General features: G+C 45.8%; 1 protein-coding gene across 1 annotated transcript in view; it reads left to right on the top strand.

The window, feature by feature from the left end:
* The window catches only part of LOC147674130 (galanin receptor type 1-like), a 945,103-nt gene extending 923,074 nt beyond the window's left edge, over nucleotides 1-22,029 (top strand). The window contains exon 3 of the mRNA XM_086946467.1: nucleotides 19,649-22,029. Coding sequence (XP_086802593.1) covers nucleotides 19,649-19,966 — 318 coding nt within the window. The 3' untranslated portion in view covers nucleotides 19,967-22,029. The remainder of the gene's footprint in view (nucleotides 1-19,648) is intronic.
* The last annotated feature ends 619 nt before the right edge of the window (nucleotides 22,030-22,648 follow it).

Raw genomic sequence — 22,648 nt, forward strand, 5'->3', positions numbered from 1 at the left:
TTACTAGGAATACTCACTGATTACTAAGGACATCCATGCCCTACACCACACTCATACCTCATAGTCTCGCGACCACATGGGTCCAGACTAATCTACCCTGGGGCAGTTCTGATTATTTACCATTACACACTGATTACCATCAGTGCTCACTCGACACACAATCTGGCGTGCCATACACACTGCTCACCCTCAGTGCTCACTCGACACGCAATCCGGCGTGCCATTCACACTGAGCTGCAGCCCCCGTGCTCTTTGTTTATCCGGTCCACAATCCGGCGGGCCTAAACACTGTATCCCCCCGGTGCTCACTCACTTACAACCCGATCCGCAATCCGGCGAATCTACACCCCAGTCTCCTACCTGGAGTTCTCTCTAGTTCTTGGCCTTGTAGGCCTGAGAAGGATGAAATAACCCTTAGCTCTGTCAGAGTACCTACACAAACCATACCCATGTGTAATATAAAGTCAGGACCACAGGATCCACCCTCTACTATAGGCAAAATAATGAAAGGCAAAGCCAATAGGCAATAGATGGATTAGAGTAAGGGATCTATCATCATATAAAGCAGCTATCCTCTTCTAGGTCTGGAAGAAAGGGCTTAAAAGAGCCAACACATCTAAGAATACAGATCCTAGATGTGAGCAAGATTAAAGTCTTTATCACTCCGAAATAGAGCCAAAAAGCCTGTCAAGACACCTCGTTGAGCCAGTTCCTTGTTAAACAGCTGGTCAGATAGAGATCAAAGAGCAGGACATTGCTGAGTTTATGGTACATGCACAGACCCTTCTATCTTGCTTGTCATCTGCTTCTGTTCCTTCCTTTATGGCTTAATTATTGATTTGGGTTTAGGTCTTTATGATGGGTCCGTCGGCCTGTTCGAACAGGAATGTTGGATTTTGCTTGGTCATTTCTGGTGGGCTGGACAACAGAAAGTGGGATTGTCGTCATGCGATATGTTTGAAATGTCACCCTCCAATTGGTCAGTTTGTATGTAATCGATGTTAGCCAGGAATGTGATTTTTAGCATAAAAGACAATGCTCTGCTCTGGGAATTTTTGCGGTCTCTAGCGAACCACCCGTGTTGCGCTTCGTAGACCTCTGTTCCTGGTTGCAGCCAATACATTTGGTCTTTGACGTCATCGAGAAGTGTCCCATGTCTCTGTTTGCCAAGGCAGGGGAATCCGAAGACATCGGGCGTTTTCCCTGGCGCCGCTGGGTTCTAAAACCTGGTTCTTCAGTTGGCGCCCACGTGGGGCGTCTTCAGCGGTACTGGTCCAAGCCTGAAGATCGTGAGGAGCTTCCTGCGAAAATTCTGGAGGAAGGCCTGCCACTTCATCGACCCCTGTATGTCGTCGTGATCCGAAAGTCTTTGCTGCAAGGTTCCCCGCTTTCCGATGGCTACGAAGGACTGCTGCCCTGACTGTCGCCCTGTCTTGGAGCCATTAGACGATTTGTAGAGCGAGACAATAGACGGGTCTTCTGGTGACGCCATCGACATTTCAGTTAAGTATGAGTGGAGCGTCTCCCAGTCCTTAGTTTTGTTTTGGTATCCCTTCGGGATCAGTTTGATTTGGTACCTGCAGGCCCCAAAGCAGAGGGACTCGTGTATTCGCAAGACTATGGTTTTGATATTCCCTTGAAGTTTGAAGCTAGACTAGTGAGCGAAGATGCCTGGTCTTAGCAGACTTGGAAAGATATTTTGTTGTGGTTGTAATAGGGATTCCTGATTGGAGGATTCGTGTCCGGTTCCTCCGATTGGAACTCCGACCTATGAGCTCTACGTAAACCATGGAGTGGGCCCCATCGCGTATAATAAAATATGGATCAAATATACCAGGAAAGACGGTGTCCTACAGTGGCCCCGTTATGGTAGCTTTGAAACAGAGATTTTAGATAATCTCGAAATTAAACTGTTCAAGAAGAAAGCCCGGCCGGCGATGTTTGACTCTTTCTGCTTATGGCGAAAGGAAGCCAAACAGAAAGAAATTAAGTTAGCAAAACAAAATAAATGAGAACGAGGTATGTCAATGGTGCAAGCTGCTATACAGTTTAGGGATAATGAAGATGCTTAGGCAATGTAAGTTAGCAGTAGACAAATGCTATCCAGCTTTGCCGCCTCAACAGCAAGAAGAGAAGAAAGATCTTGTGAAAGATCCTTTAATGTCGCACCTATTGAGTTCGCCACCCCCTTATGTGCAGAGTGCTACAGCACCTCCACCACCTGTAGTGGTTCAACCTCCAGTTGTTTTGCCTCCAGTGGTTCCTCAACAGCCAGCTCTTCTTCCACTGGCTCCTATTGCTTTGGCGCAGCCTTATTAAAGGGCCGCCGACTTTGCTACCTCCTTTGTCTGCTACTCCTACACCTGTATTGCCTGTTCCTTCTGTTACTGTTCCGACTTTGCTTTCTTCTCATTCTGCTTTGTCTCCTGTTCTTTTGTCCACTTCTCCTTTTGCTCGACAGAGAATGACTGATGCTGTTGCTGGTCTCTTTTCTCCTCTTCTTGGTTCATTGGGTATGTCTCCTGTTGTAGAGTGTAAGCAATTGTGTAGCCAATTGCCTGGTCCTGATGAACGGACAGTGTTAGATCACTTAGCACATAAATGGGTTGTGTATCCTTCGCACTATGATCTTGAGTGTGTTATGGATGTTTTCCGTCAATGGGAAGCACCGAAACAAAGATATGTCTTTGATATGATGTGTTCTTTCCTTCGTGAACAATGGGAAGATGGTGGTTTAGGACAAACTCCGCCAGAGTTGTACCGTATACATTCTGAAAGGGACTTTAGTGGGTCTTGAGGTTGAGAAAGCAGTTGCGACATTGTTGTCATTTAGGAGTGAATCTCCTTCTCAGCGACTGTTTGAGCCTGATTCTTCAGTTAGGAGAAAGGCGCGAAAATATCCGATGCGAGAGGTTCCTCCAGTTTGGAGACCTGGTAATGCCAATGCTGTTCCAATTGTTCCACCACATTTTCAGCGTGTCTGGGTACATGTTCCATGGAAGCGTGCTGAAGTCTTAGCCCTTAAGCAGACTTTGCCTGATCCACGTAAAAATCCAGCAGGGTACTATAAGGAACTATCTCAAACTGCGGATTCATATATTATGAATCTAACCGATATAGACATGTTGTTTGGGAATGTTGTTCCACAGCCTATATGGGGATTGATTAGCCATACGGATCAAGCACAGGAATTAGGTGATACATGGAATAATCTTAGAGCCGCAGATAATAGACAAGTAGGTGGTGCTAAACCAGAGTATGTGATTGCTGACCTCCCTGGTAGGATTATTGATTATATGAAGACTTTGATGCCCGCTATGCGTGTTAATTGGGACAAGCTGTCTGCGTGTAAGCAGAAGAAAGACAAGACTGTGTCCGACTTTTTCACTAGATTCGAAGAGACGTTTATCGATCATAGTGGTCAGGACATGAGTACGGAAGGTGGTCAACGGTTGTTCGTTGACAAGTTTGTGCATAATTTGCTTCCCGAATTGTGCAATAAGTTGAAGCGTTCTGAGAGTGCTTGGGCTGTTTCTATGTCAGCGCAGATTTTGGCTACTGCCCAGTACTATGAAATAGAAATAAGGATGAGATAGAGAAAGCAGATAAGAAGACTAAGGAATTGAAGACTAAAGTTATTCTACAGCAAGCTTATCCGCCTCGTAATAATCAGCGCGATTATCAGCAACCTCAGCAATATCAGAGAAACTTGCAAAGGTTCGAGTCTTCTCAACCGCGTTTTCCCATAGGCCCTAATCAGTGTGCGTATTGCAAAGAAGAGGGTCATTTCAAGAGTAGTTGTCCGGTTCTGTTACAGCGCACGAATGGTGCTTCTGGTGTGAGAGGTCGAGGTGTTCAGCAAGCTCCTAGAGGTAGAGGACGTGGTGTGTTTCCTCAGAATGCGCGTACTTTGCCTCCACAGAATTCTATGAATAGCTTTGATCAGCATAATGGTGCGTCTGGTAGGACGGCACAGTACTATGCGGAGGATTACTATGTCGAAGGTGAAAATGTGGATGGTAATGATTGCTAGGACAGCCATAGACAAAGAGAGGGAGTTGTTTCAGTTCCAGTAGATCAGAGTGGACCTTATATTGAAGTGATTGCATCAGGTGTTTCAGAGCCTTTTCTGTTGGATACTGGTGCTGCAAAGAGTTCTAATATGCACTCTAAACTCCCTGGCGCACCTTTGTCTGGCTTAACGAATGTTTCAGTAGGTTTTTCTGGCGCCACGGTTACGAATCCGATTTCTAGTCCGTTGTCTATTTCTGTTGGACCTTGTGACTTCGAAGCACCCCTCATTCTGACGACAGGTTGTGGAGAGAACTTGTTGGGTTTGGATTTGTTGAAGAGATTGTATGCGACGCTATATTGGTCTCCGTCAGGAGTACATCTTACATTAGGTAAGAGAGTGATCTCTCCGATGTACTTGTCTAAAGATCGACTTCCACCTAAAATGTCTTCCCTCCCCGATTCTCTTTGGGCTACTGGTCCTAATGATGTGGGTCTCCTAGAGATTTCGCCATATGTTGTGACGTTGGAAGCGAATGCTAGATTGCCACGTATTCCGCAATATCGAATTTCCAGTGACAGTGAAAGAGCACTTTTGGCGATCATCTATGATCTGATTGAGAAAGGTGTGATTGAGGAAACGAGAGGTAATGTGTGCAATAGTCCGGTTTTGCCTGTTCTGAAAAGAACTGATTCTTCACAGCCTCCTGTATATAGGCTTGTGATCGATCTTCGCGAGGTGAATAAGATCGTTGTTCTGCAATTTCCTGTTGTGCCTGACATCACCGCTTTATTGACTTTGATCCCGGTTACAGCCACGTGGTTTTCAGTGATTAACTTGAAGAATGCTTTCTTCAGCATCCCGATTGCCGTGGAGAGTAGAGATATTTTTGGCTTCTCTTTAGGAGGACGAAGTTTCCGGTTTAAGCGCGCTCCTCAAGGCTATTGTGAGAGTCCGTCGATCTATAGTCAGGCTTTGAAAACACAACTTAATTTGCTGGTTTTACCTGATGGTGCTGCTCTTATTCAGTATGTTGACGATCTGTTAGTTGCTGCTGACAATGAAGAGATTTGAAGAAAGGCTACTTTGTCGTTGTTACGTCATTTGTCCGATTTCCATCATAAGGTTTCCCTTTTGAAGTTGCAATATTGTCGACAAGAAGTTACCTACTTAGGTCACCTCTTATCGAAGGAGGGAAGGAAACTGATCCCTGAAAGAATTAAAGCGATTGCGAAAATGAGTGTGCCTACGTCACAGAGAGAAGCACTTGCTTTTCTAGGTATTACATCGTATTGTAGACAGTGGATCCCTAATTTTTCATTGCTGGCGAAACGTTTGATAGCTCTTACTGTTAAGGATACTCCAAATCCTATTCCTTGGACTGACGAATGTCAGAAGAGTTTTTCCGAATTGTGCGATGTTTGTGTTTGGCTCCTGTGTTGGGTACTCCCGACTACAGTAAGAATTTTACATTGTATGTCCACGAGAGAGAGGGATGTGCATTGTCAGTTTTGACTCAACAATTTGGCGATAAGCAGCGTCCATGTGCTTATTTTTCGTCGACCTTGGATCCGGTAGCTAGAGCGTTGCCGAGTTGTTTGAGAGCTGCAGCGGCAGCGGCTGTTTCGATTCGACAGTCTGCTCTTTTAGTTATGGACAATACACTGATTGTGATGGTTCCACATGCAGTGGATACCTTATTGAATCGTACCAAGACACAGCACTTAACTAGTGCTCGGTTGTCGGGTTACGAATTGACCTTGTTAGCGAGTCATGTGCATATAAAGAGATGCAATACGTTGAATCCAGCTACGTTGTTGCCGATTTCAGCTGAGACAGATGTTACTGAACAGCATGATTGCTTCCTTAGGACAGAGGAAGAAACGTAAGGGAGGATAGACCTTAGGGACACTCATCTTCCAGAGTGTGATGGTACCTTATGGATTGATGGTTCGTGCTTTAAGCTTCTGAATGGTGATACGACTGCGGCACATGCTGTTACGACTTTGCATATGATTGTTGAAGCTGCACGTAGCCCACATAATTCAGCTCAAGCAGCAGAGTTGTTTGCATTGACGAGAGCGTGTGTGTTGTCGAAAGGAAAGCGAGTGACTGTGTATACCGATAGCCAGTATGCGTTTGGTGTGGCTCATAGTTTTGGACGTTTGTGGAAAGAGCGTGGTTCCTGACTTCGCATGGAACCAAGATTCAGCATGGTCAGTTGGTGAATGAACTTCTTGAATCTCGTACTTTGCCGTTGCAAGTTGCGATTGTGAAATGCAGTGCGCATAAGAAAGTTACTGATGATGTTGGCCGTGGTAATGCGTTTGCAGATGAAGTCCTGAAAGAAACTGAGAGAGATGTGATGAGTCGAATGTATGTTGCGGGTCCGGCAAGATGGTTTCCGGATGGAAGTATGTGTGAAGATACGATTGAGTGTGTGAAATCCATCCAAGCTGAAGCTACTGAGAAAGAGTTGAAAAATAGGAGAGAAAGCAAGGGTAAATTGTATTCGACCCACTTGTGGGACACCCCCGCGCCGCACGGCCACCAGCTGCTGCGTGTGTTCCCCTCTGCCTGCCTTCTGCCTCGCTGACGCCGTGGTCGCTCCCCTCTGGTTTCCCAGTTGTTTTGCCCTAAATTTGTGCTTGTCTGTTTCTGCCGTCTGCTCGCGTATTTTGCTGTTTTTCCTCGTTTTGCCCGTAACTTGTGCTTGTCTGTTTCTGCCGTCTGCTCGCGTATTTTGCCGTTTTTCCTTGTTTTGCCCTAAATTTGTGCTTGTCTGTTTCTGCCGTCTGCTCGCGTATTTTGCTGTTTTTCCTCGTTTTGCCCGTAATTTGTGCTTGTCTGTTTCTGCCGTCTGCTCGCGTATTTTGCCGTTTTTATTTGTTTTGCCCTAAATTTGTGCCTGTTAATTTCTTTGTATCCCCTGTGCCGTGTCCAGTTTCCTTCCTGATTGGCCGCCTACCTCGCCGCCCTCCGCTCTCGCTTCCCGCCACCGACATTGGCCCCGCCCCTTTTTCTCTTCTGTTCCCTCCCCGCTCCCGCCTCCCAGCTGCTCCGCCCACCCGCGCACTTGGCCTTAAATGGCGACCGTGCAGCGCAGGTGAGTGTGACCCACTTGTGGGACACCCCCGCGCCGCACGGCCACCAGCTGCTGCGTGTGTTCCCCTCTGCCTGCCTTCTGCCTCGCTGACGCCGTGGTCGCTCCCCTCTGGTTTCCCAGTTGTTTTGCCCTAAATTTGTGCTTGTCTGTTTCTGCCGTCTGCTCGCGTATTTTGCTGTTTTTCCTCGTTTTGCCCGTAATTTGTGCTTGTCTGTTTCTGCCGTCTGCTCGCGTATTTTGCCGTTTTTCCTTGTTTTGCCCTAAATTTGTGCTTGTCTGTTTCTGCCGTCTGCTCGCGTATTTTGCTGTTTTTCCTCGTTTTGCCCGTAATTTGTGCTTGTCTGTTTCTGCCGTCTGCTCGCGTATTTTGCCGTTTTTATTTGTTTTGCCCTAAATTTGTGCCTGTTAATTTCTTTGTATCCCCTGTGCCGTGTCCAGTTTCCTTCCTGATTGGCCGCCTACCTCGCCGCCCTCCGCTCTCGCTTCCCGCCACCGACATTGGCCCCGCCCCTTTTTCTCTTCTGTTCCCTCCCCGCTCCCGCCTCCCAGCTGCTCCGCCCACCCGCGCACTTCGCCTTAAATGGCGACCGTGCGGACGCGCAGCGGTCACGCGCAGCGGGCGCGCCGATTGTGCGCCGAAGGCGCGCCAAAGGTAAGCCCGTCCGCGACCGGATCGCGACCAGCGCCAGGACCCCTGGCCCACGAAGACCCCGACCGACCCGCCTGACGTACTCCGCCGCCACCCTCACCGCTCTCAACACCGGCCGACTCCCAGAATGCCATCAAGCCTCTCCACGACGTACCCACGGACCCTTCAGCTGCCACGCCTGCAAGTTCACCTGCATCCGGACCTGCCTCGCACCAGCACCCACCAAGCCGAACACCAGCAGTACCCACCTCAAGTGCATCCTGCTCAACACCCGCTCCATCCACAGACATGCCATCGAACTCTGGAACCTCCTCGACACCACAGCTCCAGACGTTGCCTTCCTCACGGAGACCTGGATGAACGCCTCTTCAGCTCCCGACATCGCCATCGCCATCCCAGAGGGCTACAAGATCGTCCGGAGGGACCGAAACGCCAACCAGATGGGAGGAGGCATCGCCATCATCCACAGGAGCACCATCCGTCTCACGACCAGCACCGACAACTCCCTGACCACCGCCGAACACCTGCATTTCCAGATCCACACCAACCCGAACACCACCCTCAGAGGCACCCTGATCTACCGACCCCCTGGACCACGCACACAATTCAGCGAGGACATCGCCGACTTCGTCAGCCCACATGCCCTCCCCTCCGCTGACTACATCCTCCTGGGAGACCTCAACTTCCATCTGGAGAACAACAACGACCGCAACACCAGCACCCTGCTCGACAACCTCACCAACCTGGGACTCAAGCAACTGGTGTCCACCCCCACCCACCTCGCCGGACACACACTCGACGCTGTCTTCTCATCCAGCAAGGACATCAACTTCAGCCACACCACAGAGCTTCAATGGACGGACCACAGCTGCGTCCACTTCACCTTCAAGAAAACAACGACCCACCACCACCAGCAACAGACCGCCCGCAGAAGCTGGAACAAGATCACAGCAGACCAGCTCGCCACCTCCCTGAGCCAGCACCCTCCTGCCAGCTCAGCGAACCCCAGCCAGGCCGCCGACAACCTCACGAAGTGGATCAGCAACTGCGCGGACGAACTCGCCCCACTGAGGACCCCGCCCAGCAGACCCGGCAGCAAGAAAGCCCCATGGTTCACCGACGAACTCAAGAGCTCCAAGAAGAACTGCCGAGCCCTCGAGAAAGTCTGGAGAAGGGAACCGACACCGGACAACAGGACCTCCTTCAAACTTGCCACCCGGAAACACCACCAGCTGATCCGCGCCGCCAAGAAAACAGCATTCAAGGACCGGGTGGACAACAACGCACACAACTGCAAGGAACTCTTCAACATCGTCAAAGAGCTTTCCAACCCCAGCGCAGGAAACAACGACATCACCCCATCGCAAGACCTCTGCAACTCCCTGGCTTCATACTTCCACAACAAGATCGCGGACATACACAACAGCTTCAACAACCAACCAACGCACACCATGACCGAACAACCACCCCCCACCACCACCCTCCGCGCCTGGACCCCGATCAGCACCGAAGACACCATCCGCACGATGAACTCCATCCACTCCGGATCACCGACCGACCCCTGCCCTCACCACGTCTTCAACAAAGCCGACGCTGTCATCGCACCCCACCTGCGAGACATCATCAACACATCCCTCGACACCACCATCTTCCCCGAGAGCTGGAAACACGCCGAACTCAGCGCCCTACTCAAGAAACCAACAGCGGACCCCACCGACCTCAAGAATTACCGCCCCATCTCGCTCCTCCCGTTTCCAGCCAAAGTCATCGAGAAGACCGTCAACAAGCAGATGGCCGCTTTCCTCGAGACGAACGGATCCCTCGACCCCTCACAGTCCGGCTTCCGAGCCAACCACAGCACCGAGACCGCCCTCATCGCCGCCACCGACGACATCCGAGCCCTGATGGACAATGGAGAAACAGCGGCCCTCATCCTCCTAGACCTCTCCGCGGCATTCGACACGGTCTGCCACCGCACCCTAGTACGGCGCCTCAGCAACGTCGGAATCCAGGACAAGGCGCTGGAGTGGATCACCTCCTTCCTCGACGGGAGAACACAGAGAGTCCGCCTACCACCGTACAAGTCAGAGGCCACCGAAGTCATCTGCGGCGTCCCCCAAGGATCATCTCTGAGCCCCACCCTCTTCAACGTCTACATGAGCCCCCTCGCGGCCATCGTACGCAAACACAACCTCAGCATAATCTCCTACGCCGACGACACCCAGCTGATCCTCTCCCTGACCAACGACCCCGCCGCCGCCAGAGCCAACCTGCACGAAGGGATGAAAGAGGTAGCCGAGTGGATGACGACCAGCCGCCTGAAACTGAACTCGGACAAGACGGAGGTCCTCATCCTGGGCTCCTCTCCCTCCGCCTGGGACGACTCCTGGTGGCCTCCCGCCCTGGGCACCGCACCCAAACCGACAGACCATGCACGCAACCTGGGCTTCATCCTGGACTCCTCCCTCTCCATGACCAGGCAAGTCAACAACGTCTCCTCGGCATGCTTCAACATCCTACGCATGCTACGGAAGATCTTCTGGTGGATCCCCACCGAGACCAGGAAGACCGTCACCCAGGCCCTCGTCACCAGCCGACTGGACTACGGCAACGCCCTCTACGCCGGGACCACCGCCAAGCTCCAGAAGAGACTCCAGCGGATCCAGAACGCCTCAGCCAGACTCATCCTCGACATCCCACGAACCAGCCACATCTCCGGACATCTGCGAGACCTTCACTGGCTCCCCGTCAACAAAAGAATCACCTTCCGCCTCCTCACCCACGCACACAAAGCCCTACACGACCAAGGCCCGAGCTACCTCAACAGCCGAGTCAACTTCTACGCTCCCAAACGCCACCTCCGATCAGCCAACCACGCCCTCGCCGCCGTCCCCCGCATCCGAAGAGCGACTACAGGAGGAAGGTCCTTCTCCCACCTGGCCGCCAAGACCTGGAACTCCCTCCCGACCGACCTGCGCCTGACCCAAGACCACCTCTCCTTCAGGAAGAAGCTGAAGACCTGGCTGTTCGAGCAGTAGCGGCTCCCCCCCCCCCCCAGCGCCTTGAGACCCCACGGGTATGTAGCGCGCTTTATAAGTGTCACTGATTGATTGATTGATTCGAATGATTGTTGGGTTGAGTTGTCAGAGCATCAGAGATGGTTGTTACCCGATGCATATGTACTTCCAGTGGTTACCATGGCTCATGGAATGGCTCATATCAGTGTGAAAGGGATTTGCAAGTTGTTAGCTCCAGTATGGCAGAATGCTGGAATTCCTAAGTGTGCAGAGAATCTGGTTAAGAACTGTATGGTGTGTTTGATGTACAATCCTGGTAAGGGAATTCCAACTCCAGCTGGTCATTTTTCTCCTCCAACGTATCCGTTCGAGGCTTTGCAGCTAGATTTCATCCATATGGAGAGGTGCAACAACCTGAAGTACGTGTTAGTGGTTGTTTGCTCTTTTGCGAGATGGGTAGAAGCCTACCTTTTGAAAGATAACACTGCCTTGTCCACATCAAAAGCCCTTATTAAGGAATTTTTCCCTAGGTATGGTTTGCCGAGAATGATCTGGAGTGACAATTGGAGTGAATTTGTGGGTCAAGTGATGAAGAGAGTGTGTGATGGATTAGGTATCCGGCAGAAGTTCCATGCTGCAAGTCACTCCCAATCAGCTGGTTTAGTTGAGTGCTATAATGGCACTCTTAAGCTGAAATTAGCCAAAATTCAAGCGAGCTCTGGTTTACAATGGCCGGATGCTTTGCCATTAGCTCTTTTATCCACTAGAATGACTGTGCATTCACGAATGGGTTTGAGTCCTTATGAGGTAGTGTTTGGTGGCCCGGCAAATATTTGGGGAGTGCTGCGGCCGACAAAGTTTAGCGAAATAGAGCATCCTGTGTTGCTTGACTACCTGTACGAGTTGACGGCTAAATTGCGTGTTTTGCATCAACAGGTTCATGATACACTGCCTAAAGCTTCTGAAGATCCAGGACATGCCATCGAACCTGGCACCTGGGTGCTGGTGAAGAACTTCCAGCGGACCAAGAACGAGCAGCCCCGCTGGAACGGCCCCTATTTAGTCTTATTGGCCACCAGTTCTGCAGTACGAGTGCACAGTAAAAAGAACTGGATCCACGGCGTACATTGTAAGAGAGCCCCTTTGCCTCTGCCGTACGACCGGTGGGTCCAGAAAGGATTTCCTGATTCTGAAACTGAGACCGTGCCTCGTTTTCTGCCTTTCAGCGATGCCCATTTGATTGGAATGAACACTGAGCGAGAAAGTGACGATTTTCAAGAAGCTGTGCCTCCATTGAATCGTTTGAACACTGTTGAACCTGAGTTATTATTCCGTGAACAGACATTGCCTGGCAAAGAGCGTTATAATTTGCGACCGAGAGTCGCTGGACTAATAAAAAAGTTAAATTCTTTCTTTTAATGATTTTGAAGGTTAGCTCTCCTCCGAGGAACTATTTTGATTTTTGTTTTTCGAACCGCCATCCGGGTTCAGCTGTAGGGTCGCGGTGTCAAGTCTTTGGAGTGCAAGCCGAAGACTTTAGGTCGACGGTTCTGGTTGTTCTAAGGGAGTTGCCCTGGACTGACAAACGTGTTCCTTAGCACAGAACACCCTACCGCCGCGAGCAGCAATTAGAGAGGATGGAGTTTTTCGAGATGGAGAGACCTGTTGAAAGAAGAAGCTTTAAGAGCAAAATCTGTAAATTAATGAGAGGAAAACGTTTTTTAATATTGTGTTTGTTTATATTGCCTAGTTTAATGATGTTTTTAATTGGATATGTGACATTTTCTTTTCAAGTGACGTTTGTGCCCACTACGCAACCTATGCCTCCTCCTACTGTTTCTTCACATTCTTTTCACCCTCTGCCCGAACATGAAACTGTTAGAAGATTGGAATTTGCTAACAATTCCTTTGTTCAGCTCCTGCACCAACACCAGCTAGTAATGAACACAACAAATTGTTGGGTGTGTGGCCTTATGCCCCATACCACCGATAAAGGTATTCCTTACCTGGTTTTGCCTTTTAGCTACAATGGTTCTATTTGGGCATACAGAACGATGTTCATTTATGCTCATGGAGTCTATCCCCAATGTTCCGTGAAAGATAGTCCGAAGACTAGTGCTCTGGTTAAGGGTATAGTCGACATGATTAGAGGAATTAGTTTGTATGAGACTATCCCGAGAGATGAGACACAAGCATACATTGGATGGAACGTTAATGGATACGGAGTTAGTCTGAGTGTTAACCAGCGAGCGAAAAGTTACCCTCCGATTTGGATAGTGCCCCATCAGGGTCATTATTGTCTGCAAGGTAATGGCAAGAATCCGAGAGCTCAGTTAGGGAAGAGTGTTTGCCCTGAGACTTATGTATTTGCGTCTCAGACTTCCCCAGCGTTCTTAGCAGCTAAGGGTACCTATTTCATCTGTTACGATAAAGCGTACACATGGTTGCCCCCTGACTTTTCGGGCACATTTTTTGTTTCGTTCCTGTTGCCACCCACATTTACAGCTGCAGTAGATTACCACAAGACAAGAGTTGCTAGAGGTGTCTTCAGTAAGGAAGATACCGCAGGACAAGAATTGGGAGATTTCTTTAAGGGTTTTCTGCCGTTCTGGGGACCTATGGCTAATAGCAGGAACATTCGACAGTTGACGAGAGTGGTTGTCGAAACTGCCGGTGCCCTTAGTAACTTGACTGCTGAGCTCAAGTCGGATCGCCTTATGACTCTTCAGAACAGAGTTGCGCTAGATGTCATACTTGCAGATAGAGGTGGGGTGTGTAAACTGATTCAATCGAGCTGCTGCGTTTTCATTCCAGACAACGCTCCAACAGTTTTCCAGGCCATTTCCAGGCTACATAAGATCTCCGAGTCTGTACATATAGACGAGGGAGATTGGTCGTTGATGGGATGGTTTGGGGGATTGTTATCCACGTGGGGATGGAAGATTCTGATGGTCATTGGGATGATCTTAGCTATCCTTTTCCTGTTCTGTCTCTGTGTACAGTGTGCTCCTGCTATATGTGGCCTTTGTGCTACTTTGTGTGCGAGGAAACGTGTCTAGAGAGAGTTGCTAAGTACTAGGATGATGCTACAGCAACATCTTGATGATCTGACGAATATAGACCTGGATTCAGTCTGATATGGGTTTGGGTTTGTTGCCTATGTAAGGGCAAAAGGAGGGTCTGAGGTTCTGTGATTCTCAACCCATTCAATAAAGGTCGTCGGATATAGACAATTTTGGTATCAGCGGACCGTAAATGACGAGTGCGGTGTGTACGAGTGTTTTCGTCATAATCGATCAATGAGAACACTACGTATTCAGGGATTTTGTTTGAACCCTCGGGTTCCATTTTGTGTACGGCAGCCATTTTGTGTGGTTGCCCTCACATAGACCGATGACTACGGCCGAACGAGTCCTTGGGACACGTACACCTTTAGCTGACTTCTGAGTGACCTGGACGAACTGACTCCCTTGCCCGAGGCTGACCTCGTTGAGCCAGTACCTTGTTAAACAGCTGGTCAGATAGAGATCAAAAAGCAGGACATTGCTGAGTTTATGGTACATGCACACACCCTTCTATCTTGCTTCTCATCTGCTTCTGTTCCTTCCTTTATGGCTTAATTATTGATTTGGGTTTAGGTCTTTATGATGGGTCCGTTCGGCCTGTTCGAACAGGAATGTTGGATTTTGCTTGGTCATTTCTGGTGGGCTGGACAACAGAAAGTGGGATTGTCGTCATGCGATATGTTTGAAATGTCACCCTCCAATTGGTCAGTTTGTATGTAATCGATGCTAGCCAGGAATGTGATTTTTAGCATAAAAGACGATGCTCTGCTCTATGAATTTGTGCAGTCTCTAGCGAACCACCCGTGTTGTGCTTCGTAGACCTCTGTTCCTGGTTGCAGCCAATAAATTTGGTCTTTGACGTCATCAAGAAGTTTCCCGTGTCTCTGTTTGCCAAGGCAGGGGAATACGAAGACATCGGGCGTTTTCCCTGGCGCTGCTGGGTTCTAAAACCCGGTTCTTCACAAACTGCTGACAGGAGTTTGACATCTACACTAGTCCTTGCTTCGCACTTTCACGCCCCTTGACAACATTTTAAGCTTGCACAGAAACAAAAGAAGGAAAAGTGGGGTTCCCTTTGACTTTTGGGGAATCCACACAGCCTTGTTGTGCCACATCATCCCTCTACCACTTACAGTGACTAAAAGGAATGACCCCAGTACATGTGCAATGCTCCATTCTTGATAAGTTAGCAAATGGCAACTCAAGCCAAAACTTTTTTAAACAAACATAAAGCAACAGGCAATAACATCAAGGTGGAAAATACTACAATGCATCAAAACAATTTTTGCAAAATCAAACAAAAGTAATGTGTCCAGGGCCATAGACCAATACATATATAATGTTTCAGATCAATCACATACTGGGTCCACAGAATAATAGGGTTGCAAAACAATATAAAAATCTAAAATGGTTTTAATAGTGCACTTTTCTCCTTATAAAAGTTAACACAGTTCTCATTAGGCAAGAGACACATTCTGGTTAAAGGTTTGAGACCCTATTAACAAGCATTGGCAAACCCAAGAGGTCTGCCATTTTTGTTAGGATGTTAGATAATAGCTGGGTGACTGTGTGTGTTGCTCTCATTAGTCCTAGTAAGGAAATCCCACAATAAAGATCTTTGACTATACCAATATGAAAGTTGGAAGTAGAGCACCTTTGCTGAACAGACTGCATTAGCGGAGTTAATAAACTGTAGCCTAAAAGAAATGTAATGAAAAGGAGTCGGTATATGGTGTTTGCAATACACATGGTGAAATTAAAAGGCACATGCAGAAAAATGTTGCAAATTAGATGCTTTTGAAAAATTAGTCATTTTTTGTGCATTTTTAATTTGTATTACATTTTTAAGAAAGCTTATTTCCGCGCACCAAAAAAGTATATCTAACAACATGTTATCAAGACAGCAAAGTAAGAAAATCTAAAAAGCCTGCTCATGCTAAACAAAAAAGCCATAAATAAGTAATTCAATTATTGTCATATCAACAAAGTGAATACATTTTAGAACCAATCTCAATCTGATTAACAGGCATCTGTTAAAAGATTTGATTGCTGATGCTTTCACCAGGGTAGTCAACATATAAAAATGATGTGATTTATGTTTTGGGAGAGGTGTAGGAGAAGGTGAAACCTCCAGCTGTGGCTTTGTGGGTGAGGGGTATATATACTCGTAAGAGTACAGCTGAGAGGTGGTTCCTGGGAGGTAGGTGCAACTGTTGAGGTAGGCAGGTCTGGTGTTCGGTAGTGAATTTGTCTGTTTGTGTGTGAGCAGTGTGAACTGGATGTGTTTGTGTATGGGGAGCCAGTGGAGTTCTCTGAAAAATGGGGTGATGTGGGTGCAGCAAGATAGGTTAAGGATGAGCCTCACTGCAGAATTTTGAATGGTGTGGAGCCTGTTTAAGACCTTATAGGTGTTTCCTGCATAGAGTGCATTGCCGCAGTCAGGTCCTCTGGTAATCAGGGCTTGGATAATTTACCATTAACTTCTATCGTAAAAACTACCTTTCAATGTGTTCTCAAAAGCAATAGAAACCCATAATTTAGTTGCTTTAATAAAGATTGCAAAGAGGGGAACCATTGACTGTGCTCCACCCTTATCTGTAAACTTTGAATCCAGGGCCTCATAGTCAAATTAAGGACAGTGTACAAATTTAAATTCAAGAAGAGGAAGGCAGCCATTAAGAGGAAACCTGGGACAGTTTGGAATAAGTCTCTAAAGACAATGACACTGGTAGTTTTTGGAACACAGGTACCTCGAGCAAACATCATTTTAACTGTTCAAATGAGTTGGGAACTAATACAAATTCTGCCAGCTCAGTAAAGCATGTTAAAATGATATATTCATCTGGTTCTGCCAGTGAGGCTGTTCCACATGATACATCTCCGCCAATTCCATTAAGCATAAGGTTTGATGAGTACAGTCTGGGGTGTGGAAATTTGACCTGAAGCCAAGCGGTGCCTATTATAAGTGTGGGAACCCACAGACCTCAACAGCAAGGGCAAACTCTGGACAACACTGGGCCAAATGGTAGCCAAAAGAAACATCGCCAGGTTATGGGGAGCGACTGTGCCGCCTACATTTACAGCATGGTGGACATGGACTGGAGTATGCCCAGAGGAATAACAGGTTATGTGGCATAGGGCTGCCCCCCAAATGGATGGCGATATGGGATAAATGGAATGTGTAGCGTGGTAATATTTGTGAACCCCTCTCCTCCCCCCCTTGATGAACCAATAACGCCTTGACCCGTCTGCCATTGTCTGACTCCTTTCCAGTGTTTTTTCGAATACAAAGACATGTACTCGAATCCATAAACGAACCTCTGCTGTAGTGACAATTTTCTCCTTGTATTGTAATGACCAATTTGCTCTTGTTAACAAAAATAGATTTTAAATTTTAAAAAGTATAGGGTTTGAGCTACCAGATATTATTTCTGCCATCTCTGCTAGTCCCACAGATTAGTCCAATGGCCTAGTTGGGGTTCCCATGGATTTGTATGAGGAAACCATTGACTTCTGGTCCCTAATAATCACACATTTTTTCAATTCAGCAGCTACCTTGGGATACCTACCTCTTGGCAGACGACAGTAATCATACCTGTAACCAAAAATGGAAACATACAGGATCCCCTCTGCTATCGGCCTATATCATTGCTAGATTCAGTAGTTAAAGTAGTGCAACATAAAATCCTGAGTTTTGGTTAGGAAATACGAACGCTATAGGCATGGCTCAATATGGGTTAAGAGAGGGGCTTGGCACACAAGAGCAATGTCTTGTTTTACACTAGTTCATTAAAAAAGATACAATCGCTAAGAGGGGAACAATTTCTCTCTCATTTATGGACCTCAGCAGTGCCTTTGATTGGGATAAGCAAACCAAGCTGTGGTACATCTTCCTTGATGCAGACTTACTCTAACGTACCCCGGAAGGACTTTGAGGATTAATTGATAATTTTATTATTTTCATGGACAACTTGAATCTCAAGACCTATATCTTGAAAACTCATCATATGGTCTGTGTTCAACGAACCTGCCAAACTAGATTATCTCTAGCAAAGGAAAGCACATATTGAAGGTAACTTATTTTCTTATTTGGGAGTTACCTATAACTCCAACAGCACATGGTGCCATTGTATCTCAAACAGATCCCTTGAATTTAACCACACTATCAGCACTCTGCTTGATTTGGCAAGGAACATTGGGAGTAAACCCACTTTATTTATCCTTAAAATGTATAAACCTAAATGTCTACTAGTCTTGAGCTGCTATATGGGATTATTGCAACAGTTCCAAACTACAGCAAGAAGAGAACTGCTTCTATGGACACCTTCTAGGTCTATCTCCTTCAAGCCCCTACTGTTGCCTCAATGAGGAACTGGGTTTTACTTACAAAGTGTACCATATTAAATTGGGCCCTTTGCTGGATTTCTTTATGGGGAAATCTGTATAAAAGCTTCAACCACAATGTCATTTTGTACTGTTTATCAGTTGACCAGGGCTATAAAATCCCCTGGCAGCAATATATTGAGAGCATAACTAAAGCCATCTGCTGATCAGATTGGTATCATTTCACTGAGCTTATTGTCAACGTGGAAGCCACAAGGGCAAAACAAGTTTTTATAGAGGTCTCCTATGCTAATAGAGAGGGGAAGGGGAAGGAGAAAGGTACAATGTAAGTTTATGACATCACCCAAACATGTGAGGGCATAGAACCCTATTTAAACTTGGTTAAAAACTTTTGGGAAGTGTCGCTTGTGACAAAATCTCACCTGGGTATGATTAGGATCTACATTTTCTCAGGAGTGGCCCATGCAGGTAAGAGTGGTGGGGCGGGGTTGAGGGGGAGTTGACTGCCGAAAATATTATAAAACCACTTACCTTGTGCTCGCCACATCACAAGTCAGTGATGCGACGAACTCAACAGCGTCTGTGATGTAATAAAAGGATTACGTGATTCACCATCACCAAAACCTAATCTGAACACAAATGGGACCATCCTTAAAATGCCTTGACCTTGATAGACAGCCCATCTAACTAATGGCAAACTATGAAACACAAATGAAAGCAAATGTCTGAAGGAGGCTGAAGCAAAGCCCACTCTTGTTCTGTACTCCTCACTGTATATTTTTAAACAATTAATAACAATGGGATGTCTATACAAATAAGCTGTTTCTAGCTAGATCTCAAATGTACTACCTACGTGCTAACATCTTTGCAAGGAGAATCTAAGCCTGTTTAATGCGTGATATATGTGCAGATGCACTGTGTAATGTGCTATTACAATTGATAAATGCAAGGAACACCCATTAGTCATAAAAACATAACCTAAGTTGGGTCGTACCAGTTTAACCTATCCACTGTGGTCATAACAGGTGTTTATTAGTACTCTTGCTCAAGATAATTTCATTATATAACTTCACTGGTGTAACATAAACTTAATTACAGAAAAGGCTTAATATCTATACTGCAAAATGTATCTGAGCTTAAGGAAGCACATCTCCACATTTTTAACTTAAACAATTCAAGTGTAAAATTCCCAACCTACAATGCACAGAGTAAATGTATTCATGGCAGTCAATTTAATGTTGTTAGTTGCAACATCCTTTGAAGGTTATTGTTTGAAACTATTTTCTGGGCATTCAAGAACAGTGCATGCAGCAGATGTATTCAGTCACAGAAATGTTTAAATGGTAGACAATTTCAAATGTCATGGCTTGCTTGTTGCTCTGTACTGAAAGTCTGTTTATTTTTTTTCTAACAAGACAGTCACTAATTTATTGTGCTATTTGTGTTTTTTTACAGACGGCACAGACAGTATTGCTTGTGGTTGCTGTGTTCTTGATATCCTGGATGCCACACCACATCATCTCTTTATGGGTAGTGTTCAGGGAGTTCCCACTGAATGATGCCTCGTTTATCTTTCGCATTATCTCCCACTGCCTAGCTTATGGTAATTCGTGCATCAACCCGATCATCTATGCTTTTCTTTCGGAGAACTTTCGTAAGGCATGCCACCAAGTTTTCACCTGCAAATTCTTGTTACGACCACCGCCTGAGGAGAAAGTGGTAAGAATTCGCATGGAGAACTTTTCAATGACACACTCGACAACTAATGTGTGAACTCCTCGTCAACAAGAAACAAGACCTAATTCAATAAGCAATGCTCTATTCTTCTCAACAGAGGATTGAATGAGGAATGTTCAACCAGGACTATGTTTAGAGATGTGCATATCATGCATTGGTTCATTGATTAAGTTGGTGAAGCTCAATTTGTGGCTGTGGCCATATAGAGCTGGCCTGCAGCACACAATCTGATACATTTCCCCCACTTCAGAAACAGTAGAAGCATTGGTCTCCTGATTGCTACTATGGGTACATAGGAACCCAGGATATATGCAGGAAAGGACAGATATCAAGTGGGAACTTCAGGGTTATCTTCTTAGTCCAAGGGTTCTCTTGGACGAGCAAACGTTCAGTACCATTAAACAATGAAGTTGATGGTTACAATATCAAGAATGGCAAAATGTATTCATGAGCCAAGTCATTATGAATGGAAGCAAAATGTGAAACCTCTAAAAGTATCAATCACATTATGTGGGACTAGGAGAACACCTCGACATGAGCACATGAAATACATTAAAGTCTGTTAAGCTTGTCATCTGTAAATTCCTCCTCGAGTGCCCCCCTCAAGGTGTTGTGGTACAATTCAGCATGCAGAACCTTTCAATTGCATAGTCTTTGTGTGGAATAAGCAACATTTGTTTATTGGTCCATCAATACTCTAGAGAGCACTCTGAAGGACTGCAAAATAAATATCTAAATAGGATTTGGTTTGGGGATTGTGCACTGAGGATAAGTAACCTCTTAAAAACATGGCACTAAATCATATGTGTGAGTCTATATTTGACATAAAAAGAGCTCTAGCCTAATTCAAGAGCTTTTTTAACTGTTATATTTTTTAGATGCTGCTATTGTAATTGCTTTTGCAAATGCTTACTCTGTAGATGTGTCTCGTGTGTTTTTCACGGTGCCTGGATTTTAAGTGAGCATTTCAGATTAGGAAGACCGCTGATTTTCATCAGAGGCTTGTACAACACAAGAGTGGAATGAAAAACACATAAGACTGGAGAACCTCAGATCAATATTAACAACGAGGGACTGTGGAACAGAGCCTGCAAAACTGCTCTAAAAAGACAGGGCTTAAAGGTGTTGCCAGAATCCTTTACGCCATTATTTTTATTGTCAATCTGCTTCACGTACAACTGTTTGCTGTTCTGAGAAAAAAAACTGTATAGTTGTTAAATTCAGAAGATATTTTCATCTGAACTGTGAGCTCAATATGTTGTTGAAAATGTTAAATCTCTGTGTTCATGTTTTGGGGCATTTTGATTTTGCAGATCGTTTATCACTGACTTAAGGATACAGAACAAAGGGGAGTAGCTTCAGCTTTAAGCCATTTAAAATGTAAAAAAATGGGGATGTCTTTGATTTGCTCAAAACCAGTTTTAAGATTTGGCGAGAAATTTGAATTCAAATGGATTATATTGAGTTATTAACAAGCGTCTAACTTAATTAGCATTACATTGAAATAAATAGTAGATTTAAAGCAGTAAAAGTCACAGTTTAGCTATGACTTTTTTCAAGAATGTCAGAGCCAAGAAAGATAAGCATCGTTGACAATATATTTCTTATGTGAGTTGTGGACTGTCCTATTGCAATTATAAGGTGTACATTTTTGATACTATTCTTAAGACGGTGGGTTGGCATGGTTTTTATTGGAGTTTAAGGAAGGGTACAATATGGACTGCTGAACCTCCCGTGGTGCTGATTTATCCTGCTGGTTGCTGCTCACTAGGGCCTTTGTATTTCTGTGAGATTGCACAACCTGGTCAATCTTTCAGGGCTCCTCAGCAAACTTTGCAGGAAGGCGTTGTCATTTTATTTGACAATGTTGAATTTAAGCTCAATGTTCACTGTTATTTCTAAAGGTATTTGTGAATGTGAGGTAATGTCTTAGGCTGTTTTCATCTTCAGCCAAACATTTACTTTTGATGACTTGATAGAATAAACACAACGAAAGAAAATTGTCTAACTTCAGAACAATTTATTAAGGTCATCATTACCAACAAACTCGTAAAGGACATGTTGTAACAATTTTCATTAAAGCAGTGTATGTCATATGTGAACTATCATTAATGCCACTTTCTCATATCACCATAGCGTGTTGTATGATTCACATGTTCACTTGTTTTGGCTCATGCTTTTCATGCCGGGGATTATCTAGATCTAACGTATTTATGGAAAAAAAGGATATAATAAGTTAGTAGCGCCAGATGGTGCCATACATCTGTGGAATTTGCAGCACACAAATCATCGTGGATTTCAGGTTTTAAAGAAGTAAACAACTAAGATCAATTTACTGGGTGGCTCCATATCATCTGGGATGCACACCGTGTTCCAGTTAGAGGCTAACAAACCACTGCAATATGATAGCTTAGTCTAAGGGTTTTAATAAAGATGAACTAAGACTGCAACTTCCAAAATGCACTAGGTTGTAAAAGAAAAGCCTAGGACTGTAACATGTCTTAATTACATGAAGTCAACTGGAAACCCTAGTTTATCTAACAGGAATTTGGTTTTCATCACCTACTTCTCTTCTCTTTCTAGCTAGGAAAGGACTGAGTCAATGATGGTTTTATTCTTAAGGTACTTTTCCTAACCTTTACAAGTAAATAGAAAAGTCTGCAAATTGTGTTGTAACTCACATCTGTCTGAGACAAGCCAGCTATCATGTTATCCCAA

The sequence above is a fragment of the Lissotriton vulgaris genome, chromosome 12, assembly GCF_964263255.1.
Source record: "Lissotriton vulgaris chromosome 12, aLisVul1.2, whole genome shotgun sequence".
Taxonomy (NCBI): domain Eukaryota; kingdom Metazoa; phylum Chordata; class Amphibia; order Caudata; family Salamandridae; genus Lissotriton; species Lissotriton vulgaris.